Genomic DNA, 21,488 nt, shown 5'->3' on the forward strand with positions numbered 1-21,488 from the left:
CCTCTAATGGCTCCTCATCTCAGAGTGAAAACCAAAGTCCCCCCAGAGGTCTCACTTACACTAAGTTGCCTCTCACTCACTTTATTCTTGCCCGCTTGTTATTCCAGGAACACACAAAACATGCTCCTGGCTGCAGGCCTTTGCACTGGTTGTTCCCTCTGCCTCTAACGCTTTCTTCAGATAGCCACATGATTAACTGCCTCAGCAACTTTAAGTTGTGGCTCAAATGTCTTGTTCTCAATTAAGTCTACCTCACCATTTTATTTTAAAATTTTAAACACCTACCGAGGTACTCCTGATGATCCTTCTACTACCTTCTCCCCTCCACAGCATCTTATAAACTTATTGATTTTCTATTTTCTGTCTCCCCTATTGAGAACAAACTCTCCGTAAGGGAAGGGATTTGTGTTTGTTTTTTTTTCCCACTGATGTATCCCTATTCCAGGTGCCTAGAACAGTGAATGTCACAGAGCAGGCAATCAATAAATATTTGTTCAATAAATAAACATTTAAATATGAATTACACTTTTTCTAAAAGGAAAATTTCAAAAATGCTTATATTTAATATTAATCTATTTTGGACAACTTCTTCCAAGTTTTACGAAGTAAAGACGTGAGTAAAAACAAAACTGTAAAACCACACATTAAACAATAAAAAAACACCCAGCACTAACCTGTAACATAGCAACAGGTGGAGGGAACACCTCTGCCTGGGTTGTGACCACTGTCTCCTTTTCAACTGGAGGTGGGCTCTGAGTTGTCTGGACCGTCTCTTTAACGGGTTCTGAGCTTTTCACACTTTCCCACTCTAAACAAAATATTTGAAATTGATTTCCTCTGGATAGGTGCAATTTTTCATTTTATATGTACACATTTATTTCACATCTGAATAGTCCTTCATCTGCCTTGGCACATCTTTAAGATGTGTCCACAGCTGTAGGTGCCAACCTATCTGGTTCTGCTGAGATAAATCTGACTAGGGTACTAAGGAGTTCCAAGCAGCACGACATGAGGCACAAATCAAAGACACTAAAATATTCTGTCTAGAGAAAACACTTAAAAGGGATATCATAGATACGTATCTCAAAGGCTGTCTGATTTAAGACAAACCAACCTTATTCTATATTTTGTCACAAGGTATAAGGGGAAAACAACAAGTATTAACCCAATACAGAAAGATCTTTCTGAAAATACAGAAAAATGCAAAAACAGAACAAAGAAGCTCCAATGGTTCCTCCAAAGGTTCACCTCCCTTGAAGATCAAAGTCACGAGAATGACTAGTAAGACTACACGACTTCGCCCCTCCGTATCTCTCTGACTTCATCTCCTACTACTCACTCCTCACTATGCTCAAGCCATACTGGTCTCACGACTTTCTAATAGACTTGGCATTTGCTGTTCTCTCTGTATGAAACACTCTTTCCCAGATAGCTGCATGTCTCACGCCTCTGAATACCACCTTCTCCATTAGACCCTCTTCAACCACTTAAAACTCCAATAGCTCCACACCCATACTGCCTATCCCCTTTCCCTGTTTTTATTTCTTAGAACTTAACCAACACTGAAATACTACCTAGTTTATCTATCGTATTTATTATCCATTTTTTCCACTAGAACATGGGTTGGCAAACTCTTCCTATTTGTAAGTATTTTAGATTGTGCGGGCCACGCGTTCTCTGTTACAATGACTCAACTGTTGTTGAATTTTAAAAAGTCATATACAATAGGTAAACACAACTGAGCGTGGCTGTGTTTCAATAAAACTTTATTTACTGAATAGGCTGCCAGTAAGATTTGGCCCATGGGCTGTTGTCAACCCCTGTACTATAATGTGCACTCCAAGAGAGGAAGGATTTTTGTCTGTCTGTCTCACTGCTATAATCCCAGCTCCTAAAGTTATGCCTGGCATACAGTAAGAACTGAAATATTTTTTGAATGAATAAATGTTCAGGAGGAACATCCATCCAAAAAGGAGAGAGAAGGACAGCGAGAGAGAGAGAATGACAAGAAGAAAACAACTGAAAAACTGTTTGAAAATATGTACATTGGCCTGAGAACAAAAATACTATTCTGAAAATTAGCTAATTTTGGTAGAAGAGCTAAGTTGTCAAGAAATAAGTATAACATTTCAATTCTTTCCCAAGCATCCATTAGTCTGTGAATTTATAACTGAAAAATTTTAAAACAAAAAGACAAATTTTTCAAAAGAACGGGCCGGATTATCACTTGGTTATAGGCTTTCTAGAGCAGCGTGAATCTGAACTACAGCTCTCTGAGATTCTATTCCTGGCATTCTCAACATAGATACTAATCAAAATAATCTAGGAAGTTTTTTAAAGAAATTTCCTAAATCCCCAGTTCTCATTTAAACTCAAGTAACTGAAAAAATTAGTCTTTAGAAGCCTCCATATATACAACGCTCTCAAAGACTGAAACTTTTTAAAAGACATATATAAAAAATGCTACATTCAGAGTTTTAGAACACTGTCTATATACTCTGACATTTATGAAATAGATCCCATTAAGTATACACATTGAACAGGGTAATGTTTCACTTTTTCCCCTCTTTTGCACTATGGGGAAGAATCCAGGAAATAAACACAATTCACCCCAACATGCAAAACTCTTATCAATTACAACCCTTTAAGCATATTTTTAAACAATAAAACTACCCATAGGGCTCTTACCAGTATTTACAGTTTCCTGATCAATCATGCCTCCTTCTGCAAAACCTTCCAAGTCATCCACTTTAACTTTTTCCCATGGTATATATGTTACTCCAAGATCCACGTCCCAGAATTGTTTGTATTCTGTTTTTACACCTTTGTTTAAAGCCCAAGCAATCTATCAGGAATGAGGAGAGGAAAGAAGAAAGCTCATGTTTACTGTAAAAACAAGGTAAAACATACAAAATTATATGCTAACAATGTAAAGATGAATAAAATTAGTTTTAAAAATCAGCTGGACAGGCAAAGCATCACTGCTGGAATAACAGTAGCCAACGAAATTTTTTCCATGTATTTTCTGATTTTGTTTGTAAAATAAAACCTGCATTAGATAGCGGTGGTGTTTATATTATGGGATTTATTTCCACTTCTTACTATGACCTTAAAACAACACATTTCCAGAAATAAACCAAATCTACTTTTCATCATAAAAATGTCAACCTACATTAGCGATAATTAGAATAGTTAAACAAAATCTTGGTACTCCAAGAGAGCAGTGACACTTTAGCTTACATACAGAAACTCTCTGCCATAAAATGACAAAGCACGGGCATATTAACTCCCTTGAAAGTAATTTAAAAATTTTTAATTCAGTTGCTGAAACTATGGAATAAATTAACTCCAAATAACAGAAATAAAATGTAAATTAGTTATAAGAAGTAAAAAATGGAAAAATACACAATAAATACTCAAAGACTAAGAGGAAACAAATATACATAAATAAACCCTTCACAAGGGCCTGAGTTGTATAAGACAAGATGTTAAAAAGGGGACATTGGGCCTCCCTGGTGGCGCAGTGGTTAAGAGTCCGCCTGCCGATGCAGGGGATACGGGTTCGTGCCCCGGTCTGGGAGGATCCCATATGCCGCGGAGCGGCTGGGCCCGTGAGCCATGGCCGCTGAGCCTGCGCGTCCGGAGCCTGCGCGTCCGGAGCCTGTGCTCCGCAACGGGGGAGGCCACAACAGTGAGAGGCCCGCATACCGCAAAAAGAAAAAAAAAAAAAAAAAAAAGGAGACATTAATAATATAATTAAGGGGTAGGATTAGGAAGCACTGGGAAGGAGGGAATGAAAGACAAACTTGTAAAAATGAAAACGTTCTGCTCATAAAACGGTGCCCTGGTTGGCTAAGAGTACTGCGCCTGTGTGATTCTGAAGAACTGCTTGAATAAAGTTTTGGTTATTGTTTTACCTATAGCCAAATTCTATAATTTAACAATACTAAAATAATAAATTTCTGTCAAGGTTTGCCTATAGCATTAAGGAAGAAGATGAATTAAATACAAGAAACATTCTAACAGTCCAATAAAATAAGAGCACGTGCCCCCCAATCTCACCTTAATGACCTTGGACCCAATTTTATATGACCCGGAACTAAGCTTCTGAAGAGCCCGAAATGCATCTTGTCGATGAACCATGCAGACGTAAGCACAGCCCCTGGGAGGAATCATCTATTAAAAAAATTATTTTCTTTAGAAAGGGTGTATGAGGAGGGCAAGTCATTTCTGGCATTTTATGGTTTTAATGGAACAGAACATTGATTATTAATACTGAATTGTTTCCCCTTTTCTTCCTCCAGCTATCTGTTTATTTGTACAATTCAAGCACAATCAGTTGGAAAAAAAAAATTCAGACGCTAGTTGGGTCTCATTCTAAGCCATGATATATGTGAAATCTTGAATATCACGTGTCAACTAAAGTTTTAACACACAATGAAGAACTATTAAAACAAAGCAATGTATAAAGACGTGTATATAATACCACCAGATTATTATAAAAGGAAAACAATACTGTATGGCCAACATATTTGAAGGCATACAATTTATTTACAGTAGTATTTCAACTTTGCCAAATGTTATGTTGAGTAATGTGAGAAGGATTTTTGTTTTGGGGAAGTATCTTATCCTTAATATAAAGTCCAAAATCTACAACAAATAATAAAACTAAAGCTTTTCAATTTTATAAAACTTAACTTTGTCCAAGTACTTCTGGACAAAGATTTTAATATGAATAAGAAGATAGCCTCAGTGTAAGGATCTCAAGGGGTTTATTTACAAAGCATTTAACTACTCTATAAACTACCAGATCATAAAATTATCTTTAATGTATTAACTCAGAAAAATACAGAGCATTTCAGTTTCTTTATGAAGAATTCAAAAGGTATTCTATCACTTTGTTAGTACTTAATACCTAATAATCTCTAACTGTCAAAATAACATTTCCCTCAGTCTTGCTAATAGCTGTCACTTTAATACCAAATTTCTCAAAAGAGAAGTCTATCTAACCCCTTATATAATTCATCTCTTGCAGTGTAGATCCAACCCCTTACCAACCCACCGAAAATATTTTCTTCGAGCTAATGACCTACTAAATGTTAAATCTAATCTCAGTCTTCAAACTCCCCCAAAACGAAGTGAAAGGTTTATAAATCTTCCATTAATTTTCCAAATCCTGGATTTTATCACTAGCCATTCAGTACACTTCAGTTCACAAAGTAACTTAGTGCCTATTACTTTTAAGTACGACACTCTTAAAAGGTAATACAGAAGAAGAGGGAGACAAGGCAAACTAATGTCCCAATGACTGTGGTATAAGAAAGACTACAAATGTCATAAGCAACGTGAAAATACAAAATGCTACTTAGATTCGGGGTCTGTTCAGAGCAGTGATTCCTGGCTTTGCATCAAAATCACCTGCGTAATTATGGCACCTCTGATAAGAATCTAAAGGTACTGATCATGGGCATCCTATTTTTTCAAATGTCAACCCATTTCTGATATGCAGCTAGAGCTGAGAACCACTAGTTTAAAGGCAGCGGAAAATCAGAAAAAATTTCAGAGGTTATATGATCACAGACTCAGAGATTACTTATGTTCTGACAGGTGAAATTTAAAAAGACAAAATGAGAAGCCTACAACACTTTCATGGTGTAAAAAGAAGAATCTGAAATACCTAAGTTGAAACACTCAGCCAAATACCTATTAATTAACCAATCAATCAGCTATTTATTATCTGTGTAACTTAGACAAATCATTTAGATTCCTCACTGGTAAAATAACAATATTTGAATTACTTAACCAGCTTCTTGTGAGGCTCCAATGAGATCATACATAGTTGAAAGTAAAATACAAAATGGTCAAATTCAATTTAAATACAGAGTGCTGTTATTAATACCAAAAAGTCAAGTTTGGCCATATAAGGAATGTTGAGAATATAAGGAATCTAAGACTAGAAAGGAAAACCAGCCAATTTCCTGGTAAATAATGATAAAAAGGTCCAAAAGACATAAAAGTATAATAACAGTGAATAAGATCAGAGAGTTAAGGAATAAGTCTCCTCAAATGACTATTCCATTACTTATTTTTAGCCTCAAGGAAAACCAATAGCCCTGCAGGAGGAAGAAAATACTCAAAGGTGGAGACTGGGTACACTGAAAGAATCAAGCTGAGGAGTGATAGAGCTATGCTGTGGCCACACAGGTTTTCTTGCCTCGGGTTTGCTCTGAGAGGAAGAGAAGGGGAAGGGGTGGGAAGAGGCTGGCAAAAGACTGGGACCTCAAGTCCAGTTGTGTCTCCACCATTACCTATGTGCTCATGTGCAGGTGATTAAAATTCTAACTCAGTTTCTTCACTTTCATTTAAAAAAAAAAAGAAATTAAACAAGATCACACATACGGTTCCTGCTAACTCAAACATTCGATGTTTTTAGGAATCAAGTGCTATTACATTGCTATAAAACTCCTAAGAATATTTTGTTAGACTTCCATTTAAAAAAGGAAAATTAATTAAGCAAAGAGATAAACAACAGCAGAGTAAACATAAAAACGATTAGAGTCAAACAATCCTTTTAAAATTTGATTAAAGGCAGATATTACTGGGCTAATTAGGAACCAAAGTGACAAAGTGACTCTGAAAACTCCCTATTTTTTTTCTTAACTTTAAATTTTTTAAGAACTGATACTTACATTAATGGATTCAATCTGTCCAAACTCTTCAAACAGGTTGGTTAAATCTTGCTGTGTTGCCTTCTTGTCTACCTGACCAACCCACAGAGTAGTACTACATACTGTCAAGACATAAGAGACAAATAACCCAAATCACATAGACAGTTACTTCTTTCAAGTAGCTGAGGAAAAAACACTAGTAACAATAATAAATTAAAATTTCAGATAGTATATTTTAAATACTTGTTAACGGACATTTTTATGTTATGTTTAAAATCAACTAAAATACCAGGTACCCATTCACATCTACGCCAAGTCAACTTCTTGCATTATCACCTGTTCTCAAGCGTGGCAGCACACATCAATCACCTGTGGATACCTGGAACCCACTCTAAAAGATGATGGAAGGTATGGGGTATGACAGATCAGGAACTGGGAGTTTTAAAATGCTGTACGTGATTCTAATACGCAACAAAGTTTCAAAACCACTTCTCACTGCAATCCTATCTGTGTACCTTTTAAGTATCTTTCTGTGCTGGAATGATTAAATGGATGTTTCTCCTAAATCAACAGTTAAATCTGAAAACAGTATCTTATCCTTAAGGAAAGAATAATTATATACAAAAAATATATATACAAAAAGGAAAAGGCTAATTTAGAACTCGTTATCATGAAAGACTTAGGGATACTTAAGGGCTGGAAGCCACTTCCCTTTAAGAAATAAATGCTACACATGAGACATCTTGCCTACTTTGAGCTGCACTGTTCATGTCTCCATGAACATCTCCTTTTCCTGAAAACACTGACTTTAAAAAAATTTACAGCTGATATATTTGCAGAGTTTTAATATATTTGGATTTATGTCAATGTCATTAAAAAAAAAAAGAAGTCTCCAGCTCTTGGGTTATCTTTCATCTACAACACAGCCTAGAGCAGGTTCTACTCTAGAGCTAATTCAGCCCCACACTAAGGTGTGACCATTGCAATGTGAGTTTCACATTACATTCTACTGACTGTGGGTTTCAATCAGGTCTCCATCTCTCTACTCTGGCTGGTCAGAACTTTAACGTCTTCCAGGCCTGTGTGAGCTTTAGGAATCGTTCAGCTAACAGATGCCTGGAAATTGTTCTTTCCCTGCTCTTTGTTCTTTGCCTCATGCAGTCTTACCCTGTGCATAAATAACTTAATATTCAACCGAAGTCTCAAAGGGCAACATATTAGTTTTCTTTTGCTGCTGTAACAAAACACCACAAACTTAGTACCTTAAAACACAAAAAGGTATTCTCTTACAGCTCTGGTGATCTAAAATGAGTCAACAAGGCTGCATTCCTTCTGGAGGCCCTAGGAGAGAATTTGTTTCTTTGCCTTTGCTAGCTTCTACAAGCTATTTGCATTCCTCAGCTCATTATCCCAGCCCTCCATCTTCAAAGCCAACAGTGTAGCATTTACCAATCTCTTTCTCCTCTCCACATTCACATCACCTTTTCTCTCTGACCCTCTTGTTTCCCTCTTATTAGGACCCTTGGATTACACTGGGCCCTTCTGGATAATCCAAATTAATCTCCCCATCTCAAGATCCTTATTAATCAGATCTACAAATGTAAGGTAACATATTTACAAGCTCCAGTGATTTGGACATGGACATCTCTGGGTGACCACTATTCAACCTACCACAAACCCTTAAGCAAATTTCTGACCTCTTTCACTGAATAGTTCCCATCTCTTCATTACTCTGTTCTACATATTACAGCTGCCTTAATCTCCTCAAAATCTGTTCCATGTTTCCCCTACTCTTTTGATATTGTCTCTCTACAAATTTTTCCCATGGACAACTCCATTTTCCTTCCCAGAAAGTAATAATGAGTCTCCTCCATCCCATGAGAAGGGGACACTTGATTCTTAGAATGTTACTGTTTGTTGATGTTTCACAGCCCCTGGACTATTCATGAAAATTCATGTTCTAAGAACCAGCGGGCAGAGAAACACTACCATATGTGTTTAAAATGTGTTGGGACCACATCAAATTGTTATTGCTTCTCAGTAAAGAGATTTGTTTTGAGGTAAAAGACAAGATATACTTCTTACTGTATTTTCTTATGTCCTTTCTAAATTTTTTAATTGTGTGTTTTACCCATGAAAATAAAACAGCAACAGAAAAAAAATTCCACGGTCAATAACTATGTAAACGGTGGCAACAAAACATGACCAGTTAGGTGAGGAACTAAACGAGAGACTCCACATAAAAGCCCATCATAAAGCCCGTCATAAAGCTCGTTACTCTCAATGTCCTAATGGTAATCACGGGAGGAGGCGTAGCTGAGATTTTACGATCAGACTTCTGACAGTATTTATCAGACAGCACTACAATGTCTGAATTCTGTCCCTCACCCTAAGGGATAAATAGAAACTTTCAGAGTTAGGAATGTCAACATTATTAAACTAACAACGGCTCTCACAATCAGGTAAGACTCTGGAAAGATAGCCAAGGCTTGTTCAAATGGCTAGAATTTAGTAAGATGGCTGTCGCCTTTAATCCTAAGCCTAGATTTCTAGGATGCTTCAGCATTATAAATTATACCAGTGATTCATCTATCTCCGTGGCAGAAGGAGTTTATTTGGATACATTCAGAAATCAGACAACCTGATCAGTGTTTCGCTCTTGGCGAAGAATGACAATTTGCTTCGTTTTATGTACTTTATCCATCTGCAGTCTGTTGATTCACCTTAAATGTCATAACCCGCTAAGAATCATTTAGGCAGAATTTGGCACTAATTACAACTTATTTTCCTATACCTCACATGCCTACCAAGTCAACTCTGCTGCAGCACTCTCCCAAAACAAACTCCCACTACTACCAAATTTGTTCTAATCATACATTATAGATTAACATATAAGGAGGGAACGTTTTTACAAGAGAAATCTCTCCTTCAGTACTGATCCAGTAAATTTATAATTAGCTTTAAAATTTGCATGCTTCCTATAATAATTACTCCTACAGACCTAGTGTTCATAATTGGTTAGGACACTGTGCACAGAAGTCACGGTGTCCATGAAACAGACACAAGGCCTAGGACACTTTATAAATCATTAGTCAAGTCATATTTTCTAACTAGCATTTAAAAAAAAGAACTCACAATGACTTTAGTACTTGAGTAGAACCAGCTATTCCTTTTTCTTTTCTCCTCTATCACATTACAAAACCCAAAAATATAATTACTCATATACCAAACCAGTTATTAACCTCTTAGTCTGAAAATAAGGTTGGGAGACGTTGTAGCAGATACTGTTTTCTCAATGTTATTGAAACCAAAGCTGTACGTCACTTACCACTTAATGTTTTAGATCTAATTGGAGGCAATCCCTTCTTCTGTCGTTCTTTCTCCCTTTCTCTAGCTCTTCTTTCACTTGAGTATGAACGTGATGATTTCCTTTTTCTTTCTCTAGAGCGGGAGCGTGATCGCTTTCTGTGTTTACGCTTTCGAGAACCAGATCGTGACCTAGACCTTCGTTTTCTTGGTGATCTACAAAAAAAATCTTATTTTACTTCTAATGACAAAGTTATTCTTCTATCAAATTTCTCACTTGTAGGTGGGGCGGGGGCGAGACTGTCTGGTATTTAGCTACCTTTTAAAAAACATTCAAGCATAATCAAGTATCAAACATGTATTTTCTCAAATCTCTATACTGCTTAGGTCCACACTAGTCACAGATGTTTGTCTGCAATGATTCTTACTGAATCTGGGTGATCATTCACAACCACAAGGAAGAATAAGAGAAAGAGATTCTAGTAAGGCCTCACTTTCTCTTAGGGTCTTCCAACTCATTTTTCAAACAAGAGTCAAGAACAGGGATGAAAGATGGAAGAAAACAAAAAGATTCTTTAGGTGACAAAGATGTTACATTCTTAAAATTAAGAAACAAAGAATGTTTTCAACAGAACATTAGGCCACTATACAATTCTGTTTACAAGTTTTCAATTTCTAAAATCTCTGGTGCTTGACTTTACAATATAATGTGATACTGAAATACTGTTTCTTTTTTCCTGTCAGTCACATGCCATTGAACTCTCTTCAAAATACTTTGTAAGGAGGTGTTGCTAAGACAAATAAAGAAGTTGCTAAGACAAAGAAGTTTCAGCACTAACACTGTAATTCACTGAAGAGAGGTCAGCTTAGAGAAAGATGAACTGACAGGCTCTCATTTGCAAGAGGTAAACACAAGTAAGTTCTTGAAACACAAGAAATGACTGAAAAAGTCATCAAGGATACTGCCTCTCTTCCAGCATTCACTGTTCAGATTTTCTGGGTACTTGTGTGTAGAAAATAGGGCATTAAAATGTTAAAGATTAATGACTTTAAGTTTTAAGACAGTTTATAGCAAAAACAATATATACATGCTAAAAGAAAATTTACCAGGTTAAGAATAAGGCACCTTCAACTCAAATTTGAATGAGCATGCACATTAATGAGCCTCAGCCATGTTGAACAGCCCACAGAGAAAACCATTTCTAGGATATGTTTTGTAATAGTCTGATATGCTTAATGTTTATAAAAATAATTTTTGTAGTTTTATTTTTATAATCATTTTTGGTATTATGAGATGAAATGGAATGTGAGAAATACAATGGAGTTTCTAATACTGGTCCTGTACAGCTTGATTTAACTGTTGTTCAGAGGCAATAATACCCTAAGCTGACTGTCATGATGTTATTAACTAAAACCAGATATAACCCCAAATCCAAGTCTCATGATACAGCCGTGACTTGTGCAAATTATTCAAATAAATGGCCACAGCCACACCCAATTAAAAACAGAACACATATTTTCTGTTTTTTGAAGTTCTGAATTACTTCTTCCTGAGAGAACGTCACTCTCAAAAAACATTTTATTTAATCTTGATCCAAAGAAATAAAGGATGCAAAAAAGTAAAGCCAACAATTTAAATGTTCGCACACAGCTATTCTTAAATAGTATTGTAGAACCTTGAACGAGATCGTGAATGCGTTCTTGATCTTGAGCGAACAGCCACTTTCTTTGCTTCCTGTTCAAAGATCTCCTCTTCCACTCCATCTTGCCCTTCATCTATATCCATATCCTTGAAAATCAAAAGAACAGCAAACAAAATGCCTGGTTGAGATTCAGTGTGTATTGGTAATTCTGCCTTACAAAATATTCACCATAGTAGCATTAATGACTAATAGTAAAATGGTTAGAATGTGGAGCTTAATGAGGAGGAAAAAACTATTCAGGTTTACATTATCTACATACAATAAAAATTATTACTATATTTTAAGATTTTTTTTGTAATTAATTTTAGAAATTTATGCCCCAGAAAAACATTTACTTTTTACCTGCTGCTGAATATCTATGGAATCATCCAAATTTGCTTCAGGTTCAAGGAAATGCTGTTGACTGCTCCCTTGTGATGGTGACACAGAATGCTCTGACCCAAATGTGCCTTCTTGACTATCCTGAGGAGTTGCCTATTGAGAATGTACACAAACACACAAACATTGGGAAATAATGAATATTATGAATATTGTTACAAATGAAACATCAAAATTACAATTTTAAAAAGGAGCCCAATACCTAAAGAAATCCCATTACATCTTTTATGATCAATCTAAAATGGCACTTTTGTATAAATCCAAGTTTACTTAAAAGCACAGAATACCTCCATAAAAGGGGAGATATTATAACACTAGAAAAGAATGGTAAGATAAAGTAGGTCTCCAAACAAATTTTATATTGTGGAAAATATAAACTGTCAAGAATAAAGGGACTGTATCATGAATGATATATAAAGAACTAAGTCACCCACTGCACGTGTAGAAGCAAAACGAAACTCAAACCCCAATATCAAAATCACTGATCTTGCAAAATCAGTTCTCAACTTGGGTCTTTTTCAACCTCCACCTCTAGGAATTCACAAAAGAGTATTAGGAAGTACTCAAATATGTAAAATATTTCAGAAAGACGAATAAAAGTTAGGCAATGCAGCCTAATTATAGGAAAAACTAAAATTTAAACCTTTTTGCCCCCCTAGGACTAGAATTACAGCAACTTGCTATAGGGATACTGCTTAAATGGTGCTAATCAGTATGAACTTGACTAGCAATTACATATACTATGGTGTTAACTAAAATTGAGAAACTGATTATTATGAAGAAATGACTCCCTAGTTAAACAGTCCTAAAACATGATCTCACAGGTGTTGAGGATTAGTAAGAAGAGTTCCTGGTGGTACACAAGTTGGGAACTATTATAATAACAGAAAAGAGCAACTCAAACCTACTGTTCCCTTGCTACAAACTCTGTGATTGTGAACCAAGTTACTCCAACTCTGAATTTGTCTCCCTATGTGTAAAAGGAATACAAGCACAGTGATTATAAAGAACAATACTGTATTGTAAATTTCAAAGTTGCTAAGAAACTAAATCTTAATTGTTCCCACCACAAAAAGGAAATGATAATTATTTGACATGATAGAGGTGTTAGCTAACACTACAGAGGTAATCATATCCCAATATATAATCATATCAAATCAATATGTTGTACACCTTAAACTTACTCAATGCTATATGTCAATTATATCTCAATAAAAATTTTTAAAAAATTACTCTTACTCTAATGACATTTAAACTGAAAGAAAAGAAAGCAGCATAAAAATTAAGAGCCAAAAAGAGCATTAAAGAACTGTTCCAAGTGTCTTGATTTATGAAGGAACAGGCTCCCCAAAGACAAGTAACATTTTCAAGGTTTAGAAATAAATTAAAGCTAAAATTAGAATTAAAGTTCTATTAGTCTTTATTCCACAAAACTGACCAAAAAGTTGGTAAGTAAGTATACGTTTGAGAACAAATCAAAATGTTTTTAAAGCACAGTCCTGGCTTATGCCTTTAAAATGGTACAATAAAAATAAAATTCTTACCAACACAGCAAGATAATTTTCAACTTTATCCTGAGCGGTACTGTTTGGTCCTAATTCAGTACTCATACAACCTTCACATTATTTACTTCTTACCTCACCATTCACCTTGAGCATCCTACCTACCATCCACCCACTTGTTTTTCACCTTTGATTTTCTATTTAATGGTCAACCCTTGGTATAACAAGCAGAATCCACTGCAACCAATGCTAGTTTTGGAGGTTCTTTTTTGAGCAGTTTTACCTATTTGAAAAGGTTGTGATTCATGACTTTTATTCTTTCTTAACAATCTTATGAAGAACAAAGAGAAAATCTACTTTTAATATTCTACCAAATTTTATCTTATGATCTTGCAGTTAGCATTAATTAGGTCCACTGGACCCTTAGCTATATCTAAGATATGTTACGGGATCTTAGAGGTCTTATTTTCCTATATACTGAAACATTTTGCCATTTCATCATCCTAAGAATTATTCCATTATTACTCATCAATTACTCCCAACTGTAGCCAAAAAGACTAAAATAATAACAACAAAAAAATGGAATTGTTGAGAAGGGTGATTCAACAGTGAAACCATCATCATTCAGTTTTACTGCATCACCAAAAATACTGCATTATATTTCAAGAAGGTATAAATAAGACTGGAGACATATCTGTAGTCTGCTTTTAGCTTTCCTTGGACAATGGATATTTAGATGTTTCATTTTCTGTCCATAATGGCAAAGAGAAGAAAACTGACAAAGAAACATATTTCACAAAAATTTTTTTTTTGGCTGCAAAGCCTGCAGGATCTTAGCTCCCCGCCCAGGGACTGAACCCGTGCCCTTGCCAGTGTAAGCACAGAGTCCAAACCACTGGACCACCAGGAATTCCCAATATTTCACATCACTTAGACAAAGCAGATGACGAATGCAAAAAAAAAAAGACAGCAGCATTCTAGACTCTAATAGTAACGGTGAAATTTAATGTTTAAGTGAAATATCAGATGGTGAGTTTTCAAATGACTGCATCCCAAACGTATTTCTCAAACTCAAGAAATGATGAGCGAGAAATGTATCTCTAAGGACAAAAATCTCTAAGCGTATTTTCATTCAATTAGTCTTTCAACAGGAAGGACTTCATCTTATAGTATTTTGGAACAAGAAGCTGGATTGTTCTGTTTTGTTAAAAGAACATGTGACATTTGAACTTAGTTGTCATAAAAAGGTTTGCTATACTTCAACTATATTAAAATTCCTAATTATGTTTATTTTCCCCTATCCCTTTAGCTTCGCTTTTAAATTATTTGTAAGATGACTAAAAAATATTTTAAAAAAACCAAAAAGTCTCCATAGGACCCAGGTGGCAAATGACTTTTTACCCTGATATACTGATACACGTCCTTAGTATACATCCTGGTATATTCATCTTTAGTTTCTTCAACAATGTCTTCAGGCAAAGCATCAGTGATAATACTGAGGGACTTCCCTGGTGGTCCAGTGGTTAAGAATCCGCCTTCCAATGCACAGGCCCAGGTTCAATCCCCGGTCAAGGAACTAAGATCCCACATGCTCCGGGGCAACTAAGCCCACACCGCAACTACTGAGCCCGCGTGCCACAACGAAAGATCCTACGTGTTGCAACGAAGATCCCACATGCCACAACTGAGACCCGACGCAGCCAAGTAAATAAATAAAGATAATATCGAAAAAAATACAAGACAAGGATAACAGCAGCTAGCAGAGACTTCTTTCAAAGTTGGATTAACATTCACTAAGTATTACATTTTGATCCCTTATAAATCTACTTTCCTCTATTTTGTTCTGTATAAGTGGCAGGAAAGACTTGTCAAAAACCTTACTGAAATCCACACATGCTATGCTACACCTACAGCATTTTCCTAATTTATGAGTCTAATAACCTTACAACATCAACCTCAGTACCCTGAAATGCAACTCAAGTCTCTTAATGTATCACCCATCTTAGTTATCATGTTCAATTCTCCTCTTTCCATTATATTCTCCTCTATAAAAAACTACTGAAGCAAAATAAGTTACATATTTCTGATATCCCACTGACAGCTCTTTATTAAGTGGCTGAATCTTCAATAATCTTTTTATTCCTAACATTCTTTTTAAAGCCCTTTTATTAGTCTTATCATTTTCATCATCAGCATTTCATTCTGAGTTATGACTCTGACATCTTTTGGATATCCTGATAAAACAATGATCAAAATCACAACTCCAACTTACTCAAGACAACAGAAATCATTCCTCTTATGATATGATTGTTAGTCCCTTCACAATTCAACCATTCTCAGAAAGTGCTCCCATTTTCCACTGGTTTTCCATCATTACATAAAAGACCTCAACCCACACCCAAGCGTGGTCAAGGCTGCAAGGAACAGAGCGGCACTAGCAAACCTATTCTTTTCTCTAAGGCACTCTAATAAATTTCAGGCAGCCACACGGAGTTTACTGGTAAACAAAAATGCTTAATTTTTCTGCATGTTTCACCCCATCTTAAATACACTAAAGGCAACTGGTTTGATAGAGCCAATTACACAACTTATTAAATTTGTTACTCTGTTGATATTTACTTTTCAATTTTAAATGTGTGATAGGTTTTAAACACTATTCACCTAACGCATTAGAAAAGTTGCTTTTTTCCTTCACTACTCCCTTTTCTTCACTGCTTATTTTTGAATAAGGAAGGTTTTAAGAACATCTACTCCTTTCAAAGAGATCTTATTACTGTATCTTCTAAAATTTTGGAGATGGCATAGAGTAATCAACTAAGACCAGAGTTCTTTTTTCTGTTGTTGGTTGGTGAGATTCTTACAACAAAATCACTCTCAAGTTTTTAGTAACTTTCACTTCAGTAACTTGGTGTTAATTACAACCTCAAGGTCAAGATCAAGGTCAAGAGTACTACACCTTTACTGTCTCTGCTAAACCTTCCTTCTACTGCTTCTGCTAAAACTTCTGAAATGAAACTGGAACTAAGGCAATTCAAAAGTGTCACATCTATAGCTGAACAAATCTGTTTAGATAAACTCTTCCATTACCACTACCTCTTGCCTCTGTAACAGCTCTGACAACCTGTTTCTCTTCCTTGAGTCACAACTTATGTTTTTCTTTCAATAACATCCAGTTTTTTTTGGGGGGGGGGCCACACTGTGTGGCATGTGGGATCTTAGTTCCCCGACCAGGGATTGAACCTGGTCCCCTGCATTGGGAGTGTGGAGTCTTAACCACTGGACTGCCAGGGGAGTCCCCAAATGTTCTTTATTGTGCTTTGTCTTCAAGTTTCTGAATTCTCAGGCAGATATATTTTATTTTCTTGACATAAAATAATGCACCTACCCAACTACTTCTATCAGAATTATTTCTACAAAACAAGGTATGGAATTCCATTCTCATAATTCCAGGTCCAAGTTCCAACATACAAATATCATCAAAATCCATTTTACCATCATCAAAATCCATTTTACAAGGACTTCCCTGGTGGCGCAGTGGTTGAGAGTCCGCCTGCCACTGCAGGGATCGAACACGGTTTCGATCCCCGGTCCGGGAGGATCCCACATGCCGTGGAGCGGCTGGGCCCGCGTGTCACAACTGCTGAGGCCCACGCACCTGGAGCCCAGGCTCCACAACAAGAGTGGCCCCTGCTCGCTGCGACTAGAGGGAGCCCATGTGCAGCGGCGAAGACCCAACACAGCCAAAAATAAATAAATAAATTTATATTTTAAAAAAATTCATTTTCCATTTACTCTTTGCATTAAAAGGACAAGTTCAGGGACTATCCCTTCTAAAGTAATCCTCCCTCTTCCATATTCCCATAGTCCTTCACATATACCTCTACTACAGAAACCAAGATTCTTCCTTGTGTTCATATAGATATATGCACTCCATTAGAGAAGAGCTTACTTGAGGCCAGACACTTCTCTGTGCACCTCTGTATGTATTACCTAACAATGCTCATACTTCAAAAATATTTGTGGTATTGTATTAAATTTATTAGAGTCAAAAAGGTTTGATTAGGAAGAAGTGTGAGTGGAGGGAATTCCCAGAAACTCATATCCAAACAGTTTAACATCCATAAGTATTTCTCATATAGAGCAAAAAGAGGCTTTGTAATGGATTTAACCCTAGCTTCACAACAATTTGACATATTTTATCAATTCTAAGGTATGATTTTTCTTTACATTTTATCACCCTGAAATTTAGAAGATTCTTAAAACTCCAAGGAATGTTATATATACAAGTATCTAAAAATTCTTAGCTATACATAAAATAATGGTGGGTCTTAAGACTGATGATATATACTAACTGTGTACTTTAATAGTGGATGTTTCGATTTCACTAAGCTTCAATTTCCTACAATGTAAATGACATTCAAAACACCTATCGCATAAGCATTAACTGTAATCAGGCCTAATAAAGCTCTTGCCACATACTAACAGTCTAATTAAAGACAGCAATCTATTTTGTCATCCTCACCCCCAACAACAGCAAAATCATCACTATCTTGGCTCGACAGGGAATTGAGAGGAGAGGAAGGTTTTCGGCTGTAATACTGAAACACCATCTCTGTCTTCTGTTCTCTAATTCCAGTATACTGAAATTAATGTTCTCAATGGATACATAAGTTGCCAGTAAACATTTTGATTACCAAAAAACAAAATGAAACAAAAAAAACAAACAAAAACTGTAAAGGTCCTGAAAAGACTGATCTCCCTAGTAATGAACAGCTGAAGAAAAAAAATCACCAAATGACAGACTGTACATAGCAGTAACTCTAAAGACCACAAGATGGGGTTATAAACCTTTTGAGGCTGTTGCTGTTCCAGGAGTTGCTGTCTGAGATGTTCAAGATTTTGCTGCTGTAGCTGTTCTGCTATCTGATGAAAGATGGAATTGTTCACAGATTCTGAAACATGAGAACTAAAAGGAAAAACAAGTGGAAATGTATATTAAAATCCAATAAAGATAATATGATAATAACTGAATATTTGAAAAGAACACCCCAAAATGCAATTAAGTGGAACATACTCTACTATTATACTCTACTATGTTTACTTTTGAAATATTAACACAGAAAATAGAATACCGCAGAACATTAATACGTTAAAATAGAAATATACTCTTCAATAGTGTTTCAATAGATGGATCACATGTTAGAGATACTCTGACGAAGATCTGATATTACTGCCTCACAGTATTAAAATACATATAAATTAGTACTTTTTACATTACAGCATTTTAAGAAAATCTCAATAAAACACTTATAAAAAGAGTTAAAAGTACTTAAGCATTGTCACTCTCCTTCTTTAAACTATGAGACAGTGGGAAAAATGTTCCATCAATCAGTATATGTGAAATCTACCATCGTAATTGATTATACACTGCATAAAACTAATCTGGGGCTTCCCTAGTGGTGCAGTGGTTGAGAGTCTGCCTGCTGATGCAGGGGACACAGGTTCGTGCCCCGGTCCAGGAAGATCCCATGTGCCGCGGAGCGGCTGGACCCGTGAGCTACGGCCGCTGAGCCTGCGCGTCCGGAGCCTGTGCTCCGCAACGGGAGAGGCCGCAACAGTGAGAGGCCCGCGTACCGCAAAAAAAAAAAAAACAAAAAAAAACCCTAATCTGCTTTCTTTAGAAAAGCATTCACATTATTAGGTATGTTAACAGAAACAGTGTTTAGATAAGAGGAATTAATAATTTAACTATACTCTGGGAAATTCACACCTGGAATACACCTGGAATTCTGGGTGCCACAAGGCAAGACATGAACAAAAAAGAGGGCACCCCAAAAGGGGCAATCAGGATGGTGAGAAGTCTTGAAACAGTTGGAAAAAAGTGTACTTCATCTGGAGCAAATAAACCTAAGGGGAAGAATGACACCTATGTTCAAATAGTGGAATGGCTATGTCTCAAAAGAAAATGGAGCAAATTTGTTTCCTTGCTTCAGAAAGCAAAATGGATCAGTGTATAGAAAGCAAATCAAGTAAGATTCAGTAACAAAAGATCATACAGTATTAACAATTACCTTCTTGTCATAGAAGGCATTAAAACAATGGATAAATAACCTATATAGACGGTTACAGGAGGTTGCTACATTGCTCAGGACACTAACCTACATGATCTCAAATGCTTCTTATAACTTTAGAATTCATAATCTAAAACATTAGTTTTTATTTTTTTCAAGTAGAATCTCTATCATAAGCATATAACTGCAATTTTATACATAAGTATATTTTTAATATATTATCACAATATAGAAAACTAAATAACTGCTGAAATAAGATATCTAGAGGCTTTCCCCACTCGTCATCCCTTTCCAATCCTCCCACCTTCCACCCCTCCTCTCCAACATCCTCCTTCCCACTGGTCCTCTCATGAACCCTCACTGAACCTAAGGCTCTGCAGAACTGTATCACTGATTTAAAGAAAAACATACAATCCATTTCTTTAACAAACAAAATCCCTACAACCCTATTCCTTACTTCCGATTAGTCTGATCTACTCCCAGAATTTAGTATACTTCCTAGTAGTGCCCACTGGCACTAGAAGCAAACGTCTTTCCTATTATTTTAAATATTCTTACAACGGAGTTAAATAACTTAAAGCCTAATATAGACAACAGAAAATAACACAACTAGATTTATCAACACATCAATTTTCCAGTAAGGAATTTTGATATATCCCAATTATTTGCAAAGTTCTTTCCCAATTATTTGCAAAGTTCTTAGGAAGAGTCAAAATAACACAGGGAAGCAACAAGCAGCAATTCCACCATCTTTCTGTAATGTGAGAGCTCAAGAGCCTGAAATAGTAAAACTCAACTCACTCAAAGTACACTTAGTAGCTCAATGGCAACGTCCCATACAATGTTTATAAAGATAACAGAAAAAATATATGGTTTATAAGGAAAAATGTAACGACTCTTACAGTTGAGAAGCTGGAATTTCCTTTTTGGGTTCTTCACTATGCTCAGAATCTTCCCCAAAATCAAACCTATCCATCAACTTCTAAGTGGGAAAAAAAAAAGAGAAAGAGACAAATTTAAAAGTGCTTTGCACAAATAAAAGTTGCAAATGCTATTTTGAAGGTCACTGACATCCCATTAATTTATCTCTATCATTTAAAATGTAAATGTTTCATAGCATTTTGTTATACTCCAATAAAACATTTTGAGTGAATCTTTACTTTTCTTCAGAGCATTTTGACAGACACTGCCTTATGAAGCACAACAATCATGACACGAAGGATAAATACCAATACTCTTAACTTTATAAAAGAGAGGATTAGGATTAAAATAATTAAGTGGCTTGTCAATAGTAACATAGCTTGATTTAAAAAAATCTAGAACTATAATCAACAGATCTGTTACTAGCGCAGTTCTCTCAGAATGCTCCACTATCTTCTAAATGGTCAATTTAAAGACGTTTTGGAAGCTGCAGGCTAAAAAAGTCTAAGTAATAATCTAATAAATCAATATTTATATTTCTATGAAAATAACAGCAAAAATAAAAATAATACGGATAACACTTCCAAAGTATTATAATACTCCCATAAATAGCAAGAATATTAAGCATATCACACAAGTTAAACATAAAAGATTTTCAACTTTAAAAACACTATTCTCTACTTAGACCTCAATTTATCACAGCATAGTAACAACTTGTAAAGAAGCTTTCCTTTGAACTTTCACATACTTTACAATTTTAATTTCTAGCAGATTAAAATTATAGGACAGACACCATAACTAATATATTTGTAACATCCATAAAATAGACTAGGAAGTATAAAAAATAATCATCTGCCTCAATAGTGAATACAGGGGGCCTCCCTGGTGGCGCAGTGGTTGAGAATCCACCTGCCAATGCAGGGGACACGGGTTCGAGCC

General features: G+C 35.8%; 1 protein-coding gene across 7 annotated transcripts in view; it reads right to left on the bottom strand.

The window, feature by feature from the left end:
* SCAF8 (SR-related CTD associated factor 8) overlaps nucleotides 1-21,488 on the bottom strand; it is a 191,471-nt gene that overhangs the window by 121,675 nt on the left and 48,308 nt on the right. For 6 of the 7 annotated variants that reach the window (XR_009533938.1, XM_060114501.1, XM_060114507.1 and 3 more), the window contains 9 exons: nucleotides 20,531-20,610; nucleotides 18,406-18,523; nucleotides 12,020-12,151; nucleotides 11,651-11,763; nucleotides 9,997-10,190; nucleotides 6,690-6,790; nucleotides 4,063-4,176; nucleotides 2,689-2,845; nucleotides 675-808 (listed from right to left, as the gene is read on the bottom strand). Coding sequence is in view for 6 of the 7 variants with exons in the window: in XM_060114501.1 (XP_059970484.1) it covers nucleotides 675-808; nucleotides 2,689-2,845; nucleotides 4,063-4,176; nucleotides 6,690-6,790; nucleotides 9,997-10,190; nucleotides 11,651-11,763; nucleotides 12,020-12,151; nucleotides 18,406-18,523; nucleotides 20,531-20,610 (1,143 nt within the window). In the remaining variant the exon portion in view is untranslated. The remainder of the gene's footprint in view (nucleotides 1-674; nucleotides 809-2,688; nucleotides 2,846-4,062; nucleotides 4,177-6,689; nucleotides 6,791-9,996; nucleotides 10,191-11,650; nucleotides 11,764-12,019; nucleotides 12,152-18,405; nucleotides 18,524-20,530; nucleotides 20,611-21,488) is intronic. The other variant, XM_060114502.1, reaches the window with a different exon arrangement.

This window comes from Mesoplodon densirostris, chromosome 12, assembly GCF_025265405.1.
Source record: "Mesoplodon densirostris isolate mMesDen1 chromosome 12, mMesDen1 primary haplotype, whole genome shotgun sequence".
NCBI lineage: Eukaryota > Metazoa > Chordata > Mammalia > Artiodactyla > Ziphiidae > Mesoplodon > Mesoplodon densirostris.